General features: G+C 44.6%; 2 protein-coding genes across 4 annotated transcripts in view; one reads left to right on the top strand and one right to left on the bottom strand.

The window, feature by feature from the left end:
- AUNIP (aurora kinase A and ninein interacting protein) overlaps positions 1-7,765 on the top strand; it is a 13,228-nt gene extending 5,463 nt beyond the window's left edge. Inside the window, exons 2-3 of the mRNA XM_006777649.2 lie at positions 5,634-5,760; positions 6,811-7,765. Of these exons, the coding sequence (XP_006777712.2) occupies positions 5,661-5,760; positions 6,811-7,664 (954 nt within the window). The 5' untranslated portion in view covers positions 5,634-5,660 and the 3' untranslated portion in view covers positions 7,665-7,765. The remainder of the gene's footprint in view (positions 1-5,633; positions 5,761-6,810) is intronic.
- Positions 7,766-9,124: 1,359 nt separating this feature from the next.
- Positions 9,125-19,163, bottom strand: part of MTFR1L (mitochondrial fission regulator 1-like) — a 12,530-nt gene continuing 2,491 nt past the window's right edge. For all 3 annotated transcript variants that reach the window (XM_006777519.1, XM_015557205.1, XM_015557206.1), the window contains exons 2-7: positions 18,579-18,693; positions 17,974-18,078; positions 14,429-14,538; positions 13,694-13,905; positions 12,204-12,525; positions 9,125-10,102 (exon numbers count right to left, since the gene is read on the bottom strand). In XM_006777519.1, coding sequence (XP_006777582.1) covers positions 9,997-10,102; positions 12,204-12,525; positions 13,694-13,905; positions 14,429-14,538; positions 17,974-18,078; positions 18,579-18,602 — 879 coding nt within the window. In that variant the 5' untranslated portion in view covers positions 18,603-18,693 and the 3' untranslated portion in view covers positions 9,125-9,996. The remainder of the gene's footprint in view (positions 10,103-12,203; positions 12,526-13,693; positions 13,906-14,428; positions 14,539-17,973; positions 18,079-18,578; positions 18,694-19,163) is intronic.

Genomic DNA, 19,163 nt, shown 5'->3' on the forward strand with positions numbered 1-19,163 from the left:
GTTTTTTTTTTTTTTTAGCAGCTTCTCTGTTACAATGTTCAAACTGCAGGCTCAGAGGCTGGCAGCGGCAGGCGGGGAACGTTGCAGTCCTCTGTCACTGAAGCAAGCAAGCCTCATGTTCAGTTTAAGCTGCCTGGCTGCCAGCCGCCATCTTGGCTGGAAGTTAATTTGCATATCTCACTGATTAGCCAATGGGAAGGGTAGCGGTCGTACGCCACTTACCATGTTTCTCTTTTATTAGATAAGGATACATTCTGGAATGACACATGTGCTGAGTGGAAAACCTGTATACTTGTTTAATTTAGAAAGAGGAGAGAATTAGGAAGAGTTCAGGAGAGAGAAAGGGAGTAACCCACAGAGGAGTCCAGTAATTTGTTTCTATGTCTGCAACTGTCACCCCAAATTACACCCCTCCCTCCCTCCCTCCTTCCCTCCTTCTTCCTTCCTTCTTCCTCCCCCCTCCCCCCATTAATCCTCACCTGAAGGAGGGAGGGAGGGAGAGAGGGAGGGAGGGAGGGAGAGAGAGAGAGAGAGAGAGAGAGAGAGAGAGAGAGAGAGAGAGAGAGAGAAACATTGATATGAGAGAGACACATCGATTGGTTGCTTCTCATCTGTACCCCAACCAAGGCTGGAGATAGAATCTGCAACCAGGAATTGAACTGGAAACTCTTAGGTCCACAGACTGATTGATGCTTTAACCATTGAACAACACCTGCCAGGGCTCCATTTTCTTTCATGGTGTTAATGATGAAAACATTTGTTCTGCTGATCTAGTGTATGGTGGGAATCCTCTCTCCAAGATCTCTAGGCCCTTACCATCCTCTGATTTCTGGAGGCCTGAACCTTATGACCACAGTCACTGATACCATTTCCTGCCTCGTTAGTTTATTCCCAAAGAGTCCTGTTTGAAACTTTGGTTCCCCAACTAGTTCCTGTTTCTCTGACTTTAAGACTTCCAGCTCATAGCAAAACACTAAAGGCTCCCTTTTACACAATGTAGAAACCTGCCGCTTCCTAAAGTAGCTATGAAATAAACACAGGTTTGTTTGAGTTTTGTTTTTTTTTTAATGTATTTTTATTGATTTCAGAGGAAAGGAGAGGAAGAGATAGAAACATCAGTGATAAGAGAGAATCATTGATTGGCTGCCACCTGCACGCCCCCTACTGGGGACCGAACCCCAGGCATGTGCCCTGACTGGGAATAGAACTGTGACCTCCTGGTTCATAGGTCGACACTCAACCACTGAGCCAAGCTGGCTAGGGTAGGAGTTCTTTACATATATTGGATATTAATCCCTTATCAGATAATATGATTTGCAAATATTTCTCCCATTCTATATGTTGTCTTTTCACTTTCTTTTTTTTAAAAAATATATTTTATTGATTTTTTTACAGAGAGGAAGAGAGAGGGGTAGAGAGTTAGAAACATCGATGAGAGAGAAACATTGATCAGCTGCCTCCTGCACACTCCCCACTGGGGATGTGCCCGCAACCAAGGTACATGCCCTTGACCAGAATCAAACCCAGGGACCCTTGAGTCCACAGGCTGATGCTCTATCCACTGAGCCAAACCAGTCAGGGCTTCTTTTCACTTTCTTGATAGTGTCCTTTGAGGCACAGAAGATTTTTACTTTTGATAAATTCCAATTCCTAAGGAATAAACGTCCCATTTACTCCTGCTAAGTATGGTCATGTTGGTGAAAAGCTTTATTCCTACATGTTTTTTTTTTTATATATTTTTATTGATTTTTTATAGAGAGGAAGGGAGAGAGATAGAGAGTTAGAAACATTGATGAGTGAGAAACATCGACCAGCTGCCTCCTGCACACCCCCTACTGGGGATGTGCCCACAACCAAGGTACATGCCCTTGACTGGAATCAAGGAAGAGGGAGAGACAGAAACATCAATAATGGAGAGAATCCTTGATCGGCTGCTTCCTGCATGCCCCACACTGGGGATCGAACTGTGACCTCCTGATTCATAGGTCAATACTCAACCACTGAGCCACGCCAGCTGGGCTACTTGTAGTAATTTTAATAGCTATTATTAGTTTGTCCCCCACCCCCACCCCCTTAAACTATAAGCTTTACCAGGGCAGAAACAGTCTGTTTTGTTCATCACTATATTCCCAGTAGTTATCACATAGGTGCTCAAATACTTATTCACATACTAACACATTATTTCATATATCTAGGATGTATGTTTCATAAAAATCTAGAGACTCATGTGCCTGCTTGGACTTCTCATAGCATGGTAGCCATGTTCCAATAGTGAGCATCTTAAGAAAGCAAGGCATTTTTGTGACCTCGTTTGGGAAATCATGTACTGTTACTTCTATCATACTTTGTCAGGTAGTGACAGAGTTCTTCAGAACCAAGTTCAATGTGAGATCTCACCACTTGATGGGAGGAGTGGCAAGTTCACATTATAAGAGCATGTGAAATAGGAGATCTTGTATTGGCGATCTTTGACAAAGACAGTCCATTACAGTTATTTGTAGTTTTCATCAAATTAAAAAACAATTTTACCCATAATTTCTTCAAGTATATTTTGTTCTCATCTGCCTTGTTTTTGGAATTCTAATTATATGTATGCTTGATATCCCATAGATCATTAAAACTTTTATTCTTTTCAGTTTTTTTTCTTTCTTAATTTTGAATAGTTTATATTATCTTCAGGTTCACTGCTATGTTCTTCAGTAGTCTCTAACCTTTGAGCATATTTATATTAAACTAAGGGCCCAGTGCATGAATTTGTGCACCTTGAAAGGGCCTGTGGGTCTCAGTCCATCCTCCTGCTGCGGCCCCCAGTCCCGTCTACCAGAAGCCCTGCTCCCACCGCCACCATTCCCACTCGCTGATGGCGCCGGCCCTGATCACACCCACTGATGGCACAGAACAATTGGGGCCCAGCGCCAGCAGCAGGTACGAGTGGCGGCTGTTGCCCCAGTTGCCCCTCACGAGCAGGGGGAGGTGGAGAAGCCCTGAATGGCGATTGGGGCCAGTGCCGCGAGTGATCAGGGCCAGTGCTGGGTGCCGGCAGTGGGTGTGAGCAGTGGCTCTGGCGCCGGCAGCAGGTGTGAGCACCCAGTGGGACTGTGGCGCGTAGGAGCAAAGAATTTTCAGTATCCACCAGAGGCTTGTCCGATGATAGTGACCGGTGCCCCCACTTACCCGCTCTACCATCCCGCCATGGCTGACACCTGCCATGGTCTGCGCGCGCACCCCCTGGTGGTCAGTGCACATCATAGTGACAGGTTGTTCCACCCCGTTCCGTCTATTTGTGTATTAGGGATACACACACACACACAGAGAGAGAGAGAGAGAGAGAGAGAGAGAGAGAGAGATGTTTTAAGGTTTGTCTGCTAATTCTGTCATCCCTGGGTCTGTTTCTATTAACTGATTCCCCTCACCCCAAATTTTTATAATTTCCAAATATAAAAATAAAATATTTTCCTGCGTCTGCACATACCTAGTAACTTTTTTTTTGTCTAGTAATTTTTTATTGTATACTAGCAACTTCAGTGCTACATTTTTAGGTGTCTAGATTTTGTTGTCTTTAAAGAATATTGAAACTTGTTTAGGTAAATAGTTACTTGCTAATCAGCTTGCTACTATAAATGTTTGTTTTTAAGCTTTGTTAAGGCTGTTTTGGAATAGCTTTTGCTCTAGGGCTAGTTTAGCTCTAAGTCTAGGGGTGATCCTTCTGAGAACTCCACCAAATTTAAGGAGGTCCCTCTACTGTGGCTATAAACTATCCCAGACCTGTGTGAGCTCTGGGAATTAATCAGTTTGCAATCCTGGCATTTCTTTGGCCCTATGGGTTGTCACCTAACACATGTGTAGGTTAGTATTCAGTAATAGACTCAAGGGATCTCTATATAGATTTCTGGATGTATTTCTCCATGCTGTAAATCCCAGCCACCTCAGCTTCCTCAAATTCTAATCTCAATTTACTCCATTCATCAAGCAACATGTGGTACTTTTTTTAAAAAATTTTTTAAAAATATATATTTTAGCCGAAACAGGTTTGGCTCAGTGGATAGAGCGTCAGCCTGCGGACTGAAAGGTCCCAGGTTCGATTCCGGTCATGGATGTGTCCGCAACCTAGATACATGCCCTTGGCCTGAATCGAACCTGGGACCTTTCAGTCCGCAGGCCGGAGCTCTCTCCACTGAGCCAAACCGGTTAGGCGCCGTGTTCGGCAAACTGTGGCTCACGAGCCACATGCGGCCCTTTGGCCGCTGCTCTTCCACAAAATACCACGTGTGGGTGCGCATGTATAGTGAGATTGAAACTTCATGGCCCATGTGCAGAAGTTGGTATTTTGTGGAAGAGCCACACTCAAGGGGCCAAAGAGCTGCCTGTGGCTCGCAAGCCGCAGTTTGCCGACCACTGGGTTAGGGCAAGATGTGGTACTCTTGCCACTCTATATACTGTAGTCTGGCAAGTTCTTTCAAACAGAAAACTAGGGTGGTCACAGGGCTCATCTTATTTGTTTTCCTTCTTAAAAATCCTTTTCCGGGATCACAATCCTGCACTGAATGTTATCCATTGTCTAAAACCAGTTGTTTCATGTAACTTATCCAGATTTCTAGTTTTGTATGGTAAAAGGGAGAGTTCTATACACTATTATAAGTCAAAGTATGAATTTTAAATCCAGGATTTCTTCTTTCATTTCAACCACTTAAGTTTTTAATTTCCAAATATAAAATAAAATGAAGTCAGCTTTGGGCTGGAATTAATAATTTGGGTTCAGGTTTCGCGCCTACTTCTAACTTGCTGCATGAATATTGGTAAATCCCATTTCTTCTTTGACTTTTACAGCCAAATTAAATTGAATATAATCCTATTCTCACTAGTTCTCAGGCATTCCATAGCAAGCAAATAGAAATAAAAAACCACACTAAATAAGAATGAGGTTATAAAAGCTGACACTTCCAAAACCTCTTTGGTCCATCTTCCAATTCATACTTTTTTGTAAAGTATAAAGGGGCCTGAAATGAAAGTATGGTAAGACTGATGCTGTTTCATTGCCTTTCCTCCTACTGAGTGCCAGGAACTGTGTAAGACTTACGTGAATTAACTCACCAAATCCTCATCACTGTCCAATGGGATAGGTAATGTTATTTGACCCCATTTCTCACATGAAAATGAGACACAGAGATTAAGCAACTTGCATAGGGGTCATATAGCTAAGTGGCAGAGGCAGAATTGGAATTGATTTGAACCCAAGCTGTGTGACTCAGGAGCCACGCTCTTAACCACTGTGTGACTATTTGAAAACTTGAAATGCATCAATTGCTGCTGATGGAGAATCATTGTTTGTAACTGTTAAATTCATCCTCGGAATCCCTTCAACAAACCTTGTTTGTTTAGTCAGCCTAATTTCCATGAGGAAGCAGAAAGATTGGGCTATAGTTGGAATATGTGATTCCTGAGAAAAACACACCATCAGTATTGCAGGAAATGATGGAAGATGATATACAGCAAAAACTACCTGGGAAATGGGATCTGAGGGGAGTCCAAAGGATCCATTGGGCGGGGAGGGGTCACTGGCGTTTACTGAATTTCTCCTGACTGGCAACTGTTTTGATATTAATAATTTCTATTCTTTTTCTCCTAATTTTCAGACACATTTAATCAAGTCAAGCACCAAAATGCTACCACTCTTGCCTAGAGAGAGAACGGCTACTCAAAGAACTCCACCTGCAGGCGTTCGGCAGACCAGCATTGCTTCCTTCTTCACCCTGCAGTCAGGTATGGTGACCTGCCTGGAAGCACTCAGGGAGCAAAAAGGAGTGCATTCAGTTTTTCATGCTGGAACATTTATAAGTGACACCAGTGCATAGCTCACCTATTAGAAGAGGTTATAAAACAAAATCATTGCCTTCTGAAAAGCAATATATACATGCTTTTTACAAACATATTTTTCTGGTTCTCTTTTGCTCAGTCTAATATTAAGTATTTGTATTCCCTGTCAGAGCAGTAAGGACAGGTATTCTTGGGAGTTGAGGGTATATAGGGGAGCTGACCTTTAGTTAGGGGTATGTCTTGGATTGGCCACAAGTAGTCTGCATGATTAATTGATAATTGATATTTTTGTATGAAGCGTCTCAAATTAGCCAAGGTTCAACAATGTTTTTTTCTTAGAAAGGTTTGCATAAAGTTGGCTTGTGTCTCAACATCCTTTGACGGTTCTTTGCCTGCATGTCCCACTTCAGGGGACCAGCTGACTCAGAGCAGGCTGGGACTTACCGAGCAAGGTTCCTGCCAGGTGAAAGGAGAGCTCTAACTCTTGGTGCGGTACCCAGGATTGCTTTGCATAAATCTTCAAAATGCACTCTCCCTACCCCAAACAAAATAGGCTCCCCCCCTTTTTTTTTCTTTCCCCCAAAACACTTTCCATTTCAAATTGTAAAATTCTGGTATATTCTGTTTATATAGAATTTTTAGGCAAAATAGACAAATCTTTCACAAAACAATTTCTGCAGTGTGATAAACTTCACATATGAAAACTCAGCTGGAAAAGTGGTCTGATTATGTCATGTTTGACTTTATTGTGGAGCTCATGGGAAGCCTCTATATATTTGAGTAGGGGGGATATATAAGCTTTGTGTTTTAGAAAGATCATTCAGGCAAGATTAGAGATTGAAAGCTGGAAGCTCAGCCACAAGGGATGTGAAGAGTCTAAAACCCCTGCACAAGGTAGTTATAATAGCTGATACTGATTTCAGAAAGAACCAGCTAAATCCTGCTCAGGGCAGAGTTTTCCTGCAGAATAATACGTGTTCATGTCTGTTTCACTAGGAAAGAAAAACGGTGATCAGAGGAATGTTTCATCACATATAGAAAGTCAGACCAACAGAGAGTCTAAGAAAGATGCGACCCAGCTAGAGCATCTGACCCAGGGCTTGGGCGATGATTGCGTGGCACCCCCTTTAGCCTCTTCAACCCCTACAGACATCCAGGAAGCTGGACTTTCTCCTCAGTCCCTCCAGGCTTCTGGCCACCACAGACTGGGAACCCCATTCTTGACTGTGCTGTCTTTGTTCCAGCCTGAGACTAACTTAGTCTGTGCTGGAGAGAATCAAGACTCACTGGCTTGTTCCTTCACCCAGGACGTGGAAAGTTCTTGCTTGCTGGACCAAAAGGAGGGAGAGAAGGATTCTTCCTGGAAAAGGGAATGGCTTCATGGATCTAAGAAAAAGAACCGCCAGGGTATGGAGAGATGCAGTAAACCACCTGGGGGCAAGGGTCGACAGCCCTGGGACAAGTCTAAATTGGAAAAGGTGTCTGCCAAAGAAAACAGGCAGGCTCCTGTCCTCTTTCAAACTTACAGGGAGTCCTGGAGTGGAGAAAACACAGAGGCAGTGAAACAAAGGTCTTGTCCTGTTCCTGTGGTCTCCTGGGACAGTGAGAAGGATGACAGGGACTCCTGGAGTCAGCTTTTCACTGAGGATTCTCAGGGCCAGCGGGTCATTGCTCACAACTCCAGAGTTCCTTTCCGAGAGGTAACGAACAGTTGGAATCAGGGTTTAGGGCAGTTTCCTAGCAGCCCTGGAGCTCAGTGCCAGGATAGGCTCACTCAGTTAAACCTGCAGCCTGATTTGCTCTTTACCCAGGACTCTGAAGGTAACCAAGTTATCAGACACCAAGTCTAAACATCTTTGAGGGTTTGGTTTTAAAAATACTTGGGGAGGTATGGAATGAAGCTATTGTTGTTGAACATTTTGTGTAAATAAAGCCGGTTGTGATACTTGTTGAGACAGTATGGTTGGCATCATGCCTTTCCCTGAAGAACAGGTGGCTAGTAAATTCCTTGTATGAATTCAGTGAGCACTGAGGAGGCAAGGGAGGTATTCATCTCTCCACTAAAGGACCTATTACTCAAGCAGCTCTTTGCTCTTTCAGATGCCTAACTGGGACATTGCTTCTTCTTCTTCTTTAAATATATATTTTATTGATTTTTTTATAGAGAGGAAGAGGGATAGAGAGTTAGAAACATCAATGAGAGAGACGCATCGATCAGCTGCTTCCTGCACACCTCCTACTGGAGATGTGCCCACAACCAAGGTACATGCACTTGACCAGAATTGAACCTGTGACCTTTCAGTCTGCAGGCCAGTGCTCTATCCATTGAGCCAAACCGCTTAGGGCTGGGACATTGCTTCTTAGAGATGTGTATACTTTTAATCTCTGGTTGTAATCATACTTACTCAACCTAAGCTTGGGACCACTAATTCCTAACACTTTTGAGTGGTAAACAGGAGCAGGGGGATAGAGAGATAGGTAGAAGGTAGAATTGTAGCAGTATTATTGTTATTTTATTCTTGTGGTGACTTTACAGCATTTTAAAGTTATAGCCTCTGTTTAAATAGCTATTCCTTAAAATTCCTGAGCTATATAGCAATCTAGATGTGACTGTAACACTCCTCTATTACAAAGTGGGTGAGAACTCCCTTTGTAAAACTGAGTCCAAATAAATGACTGTTTACCAAGCGGCTCTTGTAATTAAAACATTACCAGTTTTATTTTTGAAAAAGCAACCTTTTAAAAAAATATTATTTTTATTGATCTCAGAGAGGAAGGGAGAGAGAGATAGAAACATCAATGATGAGAGAGAATCATTGATTGGCTGCCTCCTACACACCCCCTACTGGGGATTGAGCCCGAAATATCAGCATGTGCCCTTGGCCGGAATCGAACCTGGGACCCTTCGGTTCGCAGGCTAAAGCTCTATTCACTGAGCCAAACCAGTTAGGGCGAAAAGCAACTTTTTAATATTAGATGCTGTCACTGCAGTAGGTCCGATCTGAACAGGAGTCTAATTTGACCTTTGTTCTATCCAAGACTTTATCCATCAGGTAGCAGTTTTCTGTAATGCGGTATAGTACCTAAAAGGCTCCTAGGGGGCAAGCTTGCAAGTTATAAGATGGAACCACTTTAAGAGCTTAGGACAAAATCTCTCCATTTTTTTTTTTAAATAAAAAGCAGGACTTTATAAAAGAAAAAGGGGTACGTCAGGAGCCTATTATGAAAGTTCATATACTACAAAATTAACAGGAATCCTATACCCATTGGGTACATCAGGTGATTGTAACTCAGAGATGGACACAGCAAATGCAGTATCTTGCCAAATCCTTTAATGTCAGGTAGTACTTCAACCCAAATACACACGGGATACATACTGCAGAGAAAGGGACCTGAGGGCATCTGAGTCATGCATGGTGTGGATACAAACCGTGGTCCAATGCCAAGAAGCAGTCAAGGGCCTCAAAGAAAGATGGTATTCTCTTTCCCCTCCCCATTTCTGTTTCCTACTGGGCTTGAACTAAAGTCCATGGAAGAGCAGGAGTTCAGTCAATGGGGCCGTGGAGGGTATATTTGGTTGTACAGTATTACAAAATATATTTAAGAAAAAAACAGCCCAGGCCTCCCAGAAGCAGCCCAAATGTCAGCTGGTCCAGAGGGCCGACCTCTACATCTAGGTGTTAGACATGGGAAGAGAGTGATTGCTGGGCATTGGTGTTGGTTTGTGATGGCGCAGCATAAGATTTTTCCTGCCCTGTGAACATGTACATAAACACTGAGAGCTCTCACTCTTATCAGCTTTCTTGCAGCAGAAAGTGACAGCTGGGCACAAAGTGTCCGGTAAGACCAGTTATAGGGTCTTATGCAGTGAAGTAAGTCATTCAGGACCTATTTTCACACAGGGGCAAGGAAAAACCAGAAACTTCTAGCTCAGCCTTTAGACCAAAACATTCCAATCTATACATTTACCTGTAACAAGTCTCTCAGCTCACAACAGGCCTTAGCTTCTGCTAAGGTTTGAAGTATGGGAAACATATAATCCAGCTCTTTCAGTCCAAGCTCTAGCTTTCGGCAAGACTGTTGCAAAAAACCTCTGATGGAGAGAGAAACATCGGCGGTGAGGAAGGCAGCTACTGAAGGAATTCCAGGAGCAGGAAACTGAGTGTGCAGAGCTGAGTGCTGTCAGTTTCCTTTTCTACTGAAATCTTCTTCCTTCAGAGCAAACTTCCTTCTTAGGACCTCAGAGATAAGGACAGCAGGGTCCTCCTCCTTCAGTAAACTCCGGTTCCTAGAGACATAATAATAGCTTAATTATTAATAATTTAATAATTTGAGCACTTGCTCTGTCTTGGGCAGTGTTCCATGTCTTTGAATATGATCTCATTTAATTCTCAACAATCTTACGAGGTTAGGTGCTATTACAATCTCTTTTACAAATGAGGAAACTGAAGCACAGAAAGGTTATACAATTTCCCCAAAGCTACTACGTCAGTCAGTGGTGAATCCAGAGTCCAAAAGCAAGCTAGCTGATTATAAATCTCATTTCTTAACTAGAATGCTTTACTATTTCCTGAGACGGCTATAAAATGTGGACAAAGGACCATCAACTAGTTAGAATTGGCTGTGATGGCCAAGCTTCTGCTCCCACCTTTGGTGCTATATTTTCTTAGTAACATTTCCCCAGATCAGCAGATGAAGTGACATATCTCTTGTCCATTTTGACCTTTATTAGTTCCAGGGAAATGGTGTTCAAAAAGTTTCCTACTATTCTGTCTCCCCAGCAAGGGATCTGTGAGCTTTTTAAAATGAGATCTAGAATTTATAGTAAAATGTTCACATAAGGGACCTGTGGGAACAAAACCCACTCCAAATTGGCGTAGGTTCAAATTACCTGACATATCTTAAAAGTATGTCCTGGGAAATAGTTGCTTGAAATCCTAATGGACTTATATCCATACACATACATCCTCATGAAGTTTTGCTAGATATAAGGGTCAAGATTGATTATTAAACCTTGAAAGCAAAAACAAGAGTAATTGCCTTCAGTCTGTCACATTTCTGCCCCTTTGTTAGTGGGGCTACTTTCCCACTCTTTGTCATTAACCCATCTCCTCCGATGAACAAGGGACAAAAGATCCCAGGACACAGTGGGAAGAGGGGCTTGGATCTAATATGGGGCAAGAAGCAAGTAAAAAAGTTTGGGAGCCAGTGACCAGAAGAGAAGGACTCAGGCAGCTCCAGAGCAGCAGCTGAATTTGGGAATGCAGGAGACCGAAGAACTGTGGGTATGACCAAGACCAACCTGGCTAGGGCCAGAGAAGGAAGGTGAAAGTGACTTCCCTAAAGGATCCACTACCAGGAAACAATGAGGGAGTCACAGCCTTGTCTTTTTTTTTGTTGTTTTTTTTTTAAAATATATTTTATTTGTTACAGAGAGGAAGGGAGAGGAATAGAGTTAGAAACATCGATGAGAGAGAAACATTGATCAGCTGCTTCCTGCACATCCCCCACTGGGGATGTGCCCACAACCAAGGTACATGCCCTTGACCGGAATCGAACCTGGGACCCTTCAGTCCACAGGCCGACGCTCTATCCATTGAGCCAAACCAGCTAGGGCCTTGTCTGGTTTTCAGACAGAAATGGCCAGACACACAAAGGGGTCCTTGCACAAGGTGAGTAACCTTCCCTTCAACAGGGAACTTGGGAGAGAGCCCTCTTCTCTCACAAGAGCTTTTAATCTACATGAACAAATACAGCTTCACATCCTGGCCTTCGAAGTCTGGATGTCAAACTTAACTGTTTTAAAACCCAGAAAGCTGCAAATAAGCTCCTTCGGTGTGTCCCATGCAGGTGCTCAGACCCCACTGAACACTGCAAGGTGGTCACCCCTCCAATATGAGCATTCTGATGGGCAGCCAGGTTTAGAAACTTCTCAAGAATTTTTTAGAAACCTCCAGTCTCTGAAATTGCAGGGTTAGTTTGCATAACACCACTATTTCAAAGCAGAAACTCCCAACCTGATGAAATTCTTCCACCAATTTGAGATACTAAAGTAATTATTAGGCAACCCAACTTTGAAGGGTGGGACATGGGGACACTTATTAGCAGTATGGTAATGGTAAAGTCCCTGGGACAGAAGTGGGATTAGATGAACCCTGTAAAATTCCACTAGTCTAACATTTGGTTGGGTTAGATCACCCCAACAAATGTCAAGTGTTACTCCTCAAACTGGGGCCCCAGGCATTAGCAAGCAGGTGGCAAGGTTTGTGAATGAAGTTAACACATGGCAACTACTGAGGACTTGCTATGTAAGTACCCTTTATTAGATCATTGGCCACAGGTAACTAAAATAGTAAATAGATCACCAGAGCTCATTATCAAATACTTACAGATCTTGACTCTGTTTCATCCGGTGAAAGTCCTTCAGGATCCCCATCATATCTGCAAAGCTGCTGGCCTTGGACAGAGAGACACAGTCATCCTCTTCAGATGAGCTGCAGGTAGCTTTGTGTTCTGGTTTGCAACATTCAGGGCTGGCAGAACAAAGCAGGGGGACTGATGGAAGCTCGGGGACCTCTACCTCGGTCTCCTCAGTGATGTCACTAATGACAAAGGAAGTTGTAGAGTGGAATGAGGATCCAAAACAAGGTAAGGGAGAAGAGACATTTGAACTTCCTGGAGATAAGAAATCTGGCGTTAATGAAGCCGAAGCTGAAAGAGAAAACAATAGGCATGGGTGGACATTGGGGCTAGAGTACAGCAGTAATATCTTCTGCTCACAAGCACTGCCTACCATTCCTTCATTTCCTGGGCTGATATCCCAGAAGAGCCCAGGGTGGATTCTGTAAGCCGGAGGAAGGCTCCTCCACTATGCTTCCCTCTCAGGATTTCAAGATGTAGAAGCAGGGCTCCTCCAGGTTCCAGCAGAGCACAGCACCTCCCGCCTCACCCCATAAAACCTTGGCTCCTAAAAGCTCCCATTCTGCAGTGAGCTCTGGAGTAACAGCCTGTTTAGACTGAAACAACGACAGGACCAAGGCCTGAATTTGTTTCTTTCTCTAACTGGGCTAGTGCTTTGACTACCCTCTTTAAATGCTGTCTGTGGCTGGAAGAAGCGTTCTGTAGCAATAGAATGGTGACCCTCTTCCTAGTTCCCCAAATTTTAACGAATTTCCTCAATTTTTAAGAAATACTCGTTTTTCATAAACTACTTTAGCTTGTCTCTTAGCTGCCAATAAATGCAATTCCTCTATAAAAAACAACAAACCATTTCAAAAAGAACACTAATTTTCATGTTCTACCACCTGGTAAGCTTTAGGAACTGACTGAGCTCAACTAGGAGGGGGGGAAAAAAAGGAATATGGGGATGAATAAACCCTGAGCTGCTTGGGAGAGATACCTATTGGTATTTCATGTCACCCAGTAAAGGCAGACTCCCATCCTTTTCCATTGTTCTGCCTAAGCCACAGACAGAAAAGTGGAGGGATGGAGAGGTGGTCTCTGGTAGACAGGACAAGGGAAGAGAAGACAGGTGCTCAAAGGGGATGCTTATTTCTTATATGGAAAAGGAAAGCTGCTGAGGGCTCATGGAAGACACGATCTTAGAGACACTTGGCAGAGGGTGTTGGTTTTGGGGCCACGGGAGAGAACCTGCTCGGGGTCACAGGCTAAGTGAAGATCTTGTTCCTGACCAAGCTAGTCAAGCTCAAAATAACTGACAGAAACCATCCAAGAAGTACTATAGACTAACCAGGCCTCAGAGCAACCGAGTCCTGGGTCCAAGTCCAGGGACCCTCATTTTCTTTACCACTATCCTGTCCAAGAGCCAGGGGAAAAGGAGCAGCCTGCTATATTCTGGCCCTGACTCAGAGCCTCCCACCTGTATCCGCTGCCACTATCTTAGCAATCTGGCTGCGCAGGTGGCTCAGCTCATCCTGCAGCTCTGTGGTGCGGCTCAGGGCCGGCAGGGCTGGCTTCTTCAAGGCCAGGAGCCTCTCCTCGGACCCACGCAGGTTGGGCACTGAGGCATTGCGCTGCATGACAATCAGAGGGCTGGGCTTCCAAGTGTGCCTCAGGGGGCGTGTATCACTCCTGGACCAGGGAAAGACAGGTATATCAGAGTCAGCTAGCTGGCCACTAGCCCCTTCTAAAATTCCTTCACCCACCCCAGTGGTTCTCAACCTTCCTAATGCCGCAACCCTTTAATACAGTTCCTCATGTTGTGACCCCCAACCATAAAATAATTTTCGTGGCTACTTCATAACTGTAATGTTGCTACTGTTATGAATCATAATGTAAATATCTGATATGCAGGATGTATTTTCATTGTTACAAATTGAACATAATTAAAGCATAGTGATTAATCACAAAAACAATATGTAATTATGTATGTGTTTTCCGATGGTCTTAGGCGACCCCTGTGAAAGGGTCGCAACCCACAGGTTGAGAACCGCTGACCCACCCCTACAAGATTAACAGCCAGGTTCTGCTTCCATTCTGAGCCCAGAGATCTTATTCTATTGCCCTCTGCCTCTCACAAGCCCTCTCCCTGCTGCCTGCCTCACCAGGGAAGGAGCTCCCCATTCCCCAGTGGTCTGGCCATTGCCTCGCCTACCTGACCCGGGCGTATGTCTCCTCTTCATCTGCAGCAATCCAGGCGATATCAGCCAGAGTAGGGACTGGGGGCACATCCCTCAGACACAGATCAGAGACATTGGGCAGGGTCTATAGGGAAGCAAAATTCACCAAAAAACACATGATGAGACAATTAATCTGGGCACCATACATAGGAGGGCACCTAGTTCAGCACTGGGGTGTCAGAAAGGCTTCTTGGACCCCATCCATGCCTACTGTTTTCTCTTTCAGAGGGTTCCAGGTTGGAAACAGCTCAAATAAGCAGCCAGAAGCGAGTTTGTGGGATTACAAATAGTTTTGCATGGCTAAAACAGAGGATGGGGGTGAGGAGGTTGTAAGAGGTTGGACAAATTAGGAACTTTGATTCTAAGATCAATAATAAGCCACTGGAAGTTTTAAGTAAGGATTCGATTTTAGGCTTTAAAAGATTACTCTGCTGCTGTGTGGAACACGGATGGGAGGGTGAACAGACCAGTTATGAGGCTGTTGTATCCAAGCAAAACAGGTGGCCTAGAGGAGGGATGGGCTCTGTTTTAATAAAGTTTTACTTGAAAAACAGTCTCACCAATTTCTGTGTGTGTGTGTGTGTTTAAGAATATGTTTTTGATTTTAGAGAGGAAGGGAGAGAGAGAAGCATTGATGAGAAACATTGATTGGCTACCTCCTACATGCCTCCTACTGGGAATTGAGCCTGCAACCTGGGCATGTGCCCTGACCTGGGATCCAACCAGCGACCTCTTGGTGGTTGGGATGATGCTCAACCAACTGAGCACACTAGTCAGGACTCACTGATTTATGTATTGTCTGTGATGGCTTTTAAGTTGTAACTGCAAAAGTGAGTAGTTGTAACACTGTTATAGCCCACAGCCTAAATGTTTATAATCTTGTCTTTTACAGGAAAGGGGGTCTTCAGTGGAACAGGCCAATTACCTTTTAACAGAAAGGGCTATTGCCTACCAGTGTCTTGCCCTCTGGTTGTGAAAATACAGGTACAAGGATATCAATAATCTCAGGATTACTGGATTATTGATATCAACAGGAAGTTTTAACAGGAAGTTTCCTCTGGCTAGCTCTTGACCACACCTTTGTAGCTAATTGGGATTTACACTGTTATAGCAACACTGTTTTATTTATTTTTTAACATTTAAAAAATATTTTTTTTATTGATTTTAGAGAGGAAGATAGAGACAGCAACATCAATGATGAGAGGGAATCATCTCGTTGGCTGTCTCCTACACACCCACACTGGGGACCAAGCCCGCAACCCAGGCATGTGCCCTTGACCGGAATCAAACCTGGGACCCTTGAGTCCACTGAGCCAAACAGGCTAGGGTGTGACATTGTTTTAAGCCAACTTGGTAATTTGAACATTTAGACTTGAATAAAAAGACACAATTATATAAAAGGAATTTAGTAGGATTCCTTAAAATAACCTCTCAACCCAAATGAACAACAACTGAGGAACTGAGTCTGAGTGACACTTGTTAAAATTAAATGAAAAAATTAGTATTCAATCATGTTGAGTATGAAAACAAAAAACAGAAACATACATCTAGAAAAAGGACTATACCAAAACAATAGTTACTGTCATGACTATGTTATTAGAGGTAATTTATTTTCCTTTCTCCTTTTTCTTCTTAATCCTCACCCTAGGATATGTTTAGTGATTTGAGAGAGAGAGAGATCTGTTGCCTCCTGTATGTGCCCCAACCTGGGATTGAACCTGCAAACTTTTTGGCATACTAGTTGATACTCCAAGCGAGCCACCCCCTCTGGGCTCTTTCCTCTTTATTTTCCATAACTTAATGTTTTTATGTGGGTAAATTTTAAAAAAATAAAGATTTCCTTAAATAATATTTTAGAGTAATTTACAACAGAAATTCAGGGGTAATTTCTCAAAAAGCCACCTATACATAAGTTAAATTCAGCTGTTCCTGCTACCAATTGTTTGGTAGGTGGATCAGGAATCGATGGCTCTCACTTTTAGATAGGGATCCTGGGTCTCACAGGATCTCTCCTGGATCTTCCACTGACTCAGGAGCTGCTGCTAAGGTGGGCCATTTAGAGAAGCTTTCCTTGATTAAAGCAGCGCTCTACTACTGGCAATTAAATGAGAACATAAAGTAGTGGGCACAATGCCTTAGCATACAGCATGTGTTCAGTAAAGGTTAGCTGGTATTACTGATACAAGCACACCTTGCTTTATTGAGCCTCACAGATACTGCATTTTTACAATTGAGGGAAAGACCATGGGTGAAAAAGATTACAACTTGCTTTATTGTGGTGATCTGGAAGCAAACCTGAAAACACCTCTGAGGTATGCTTGTACTAGTTAACATACTCCCCCTACCTTGTGGAAACCTGTGCCCTTGCTTAGCTCTGTCAGGCAACATTTGGCCAAAGGACTGAGGAGATTATAACCAAGTGTCGGAGCATCCTCCACCAAGTCCCCCATACTCCCTAGCTGTGCTCCCCTTGTTTCTGATACTTGAAAGGACGCCCGGGGACATGGCTTCAGGGGCAGTTAGGGCCACATCCCGCTCGTGCCCTTTAGGCAATTCTGGATAATCTGGGCTATGGGATGGTCCCCCTCCATCCCGTAACACACTCCTAACCCCATTCCTGACTCTAATACCAATCCTGACACTACTTCTGACTCCAGCTCCAACACAGACTTCACAGGTCAACATCTAATATATAAATTCATCTCCTTCATTTCTGTAACCACTGGGCCCATGTATCCCATATGTCTTCTCAGGCTTATATTTCTGCCTCTTCTGTGTAGGCAGAAAGTTGAAGTTATTCTTTTGTGGCCCAGTTTCCCAGATACACACACCTTAAGTAAGTAGCCTGAAGCTGGTGCTTAGCCATTAGTTCTTAGAGGGAGGCAGCTGGGACTAATAAATGCTACTTGGTTTTCCATTGCAGAAGGGGGTTTCAGCGACACTGGCCACGCAAGAATCTTTACTGCAGAGTGGGTGCTAGAGGGAGGCCCACAGACCCAGAGGTAAGACTGAAGTAGCCTAGTAAAGGAGAGGCCAGACTTGCCCAGAAAGAAGAGGCTGGGCCTCAGTGAAACCAGAAATAGATGGCTAAGTGGCCAAGTCTCAGGGCTAGTAAAGAAAAGCAGAGTTCAACGCAGTCACAACACAGTACTCAGTGTCCCACGTGGGGATCTGCCAGGGTTGTGGGCAAACACCTCAGAGCACAGACCTGGCTAGTGTGGCGATGTGGTTCAGCCGAGGCCTTTGGCCTGTTCTGAGAAACGACTGCTAGAGTCTGATGAAATCTGAGCCACTTAACAGAGTGATCAAACATATAAGATATGAATTTATGAGCAAATTGGGAACCTGACTGTTGTGGCCAAAGGTTTGTGTGCCATCAGGAAGGCACAATGATCAGGATCCATTAATAAACATATACAAAATGAAAACAACAACAAAAAACCAGGAGACTGGGGCACAGAGCAGCACCATCCTTCCATACTCTAAGCCTCTAGTCTCCCGGCCCTTCCAGTGCACTCACCTCAAAGGACGCCCGGGGACATGGCTTCAGGGGCAGGTTGGTCCCAATTCTTCTCACTACACTGCGAGCAGCCCCATGCGGTTTATTTTGCCAGATCGGGATGGTCTAGAGCAGAGAGGGACAGTCACAACCTCAGAGATGAGTTCAAGCATCGTCCCCGTCCTCTCCCCCACTCCCCTTTACCAGGGAGCCTGGACTCCTCAATCCCAGGGAGAGACCCTGTGGGCAGAAGTCAAGTCTCAACTGTAAGTGAGGGCAGGATTCCCCGTTGTTAGCCTTCACCTTGGCAAGCCACCTAAGGGATACCTGCTGCTGCCAAGGCACAGTCCCTGTTGGGAGGGTCCAGTAAAGGCCTGAGGAATTAGCTGGGTGTAGGATCATCCAGGCTTCCCTCCTTTCCTCTGTACAGAAAGGCAAAGAGATACATGGACCCTTTAACTGCCCCCAGGTCACAGCTGGTTCTGCCAACTGGGGGAGTGGGTGGGAGGGTGGCCGCCTTCCAGCTCCAGGCCTCCAGGGGAAAGCAATCACCTGGGAGTCTCCACCTCCCAACAGGCCCCGTGCTCCGCCTTCCCCACACACCACAGCCCCGGGCTGCCCCTTACCGCATTGGCTTCCATTCCCGACATTTCAACTGGCTCCTGCACTTGAAGGACAGGGCAGCTTGGGGAGGCGTGATTCCTTCATATCAGGCCATCTTGCGGAGCACGAGTTCCCTTCCTGTGAAACAGCCCTCAGTGAGGACGTGATGGTCCCCACACAAGCCCCACAGAACCTGCAGAGCAGTGACTAACACCAAGGCTTCTCTTACATTTCTTGGGGGAGAAAACCAGCTCAAGAGACTGCCCTCGCCCACTAATGGCTCGTCCAAATCCAGACCCTTCAAGGTTCTGTTTCAGACTTGTTGCATGAGCTTGAGCAACCCTGGAAGCCCTCCTTTGCCCTTGGTTTCCTGAGGAAAACTTCTAAAGATGAAATAGAACCCTTTGGTAGTTAAAAATAGAACCCTTTGGGAAAGGCAAACTGTAGATACCACCCAAGCCCCACACTCGTTGAAGATGAGATGCAAAAGCCCAGCATGTGTCACCCCCCAGCACTGCGGGGCCCCGCAGGGAGAGAGGTAAAATAGACAACAGAATGAACAGCATGCTCTAGCCCCGAGGTCGGCAAACCGCGGCTCGCGAGCCACA

The sequence above is a fragment of the Myotis davidii genome, unplaced genomic scaffold (assembly GCF_000327345.1).
Source record: "Myotis davidii unplaced genomic scaffold, ASM32734v1 scaffold149, whole genome shotgun sequence".
Classification (NCBI taxonomy): Eukaryota; Metazoa; Chordata; class Mammalia; order Chiroptera; family Vespertilionidae; genus Myotis; species Myotis davidii.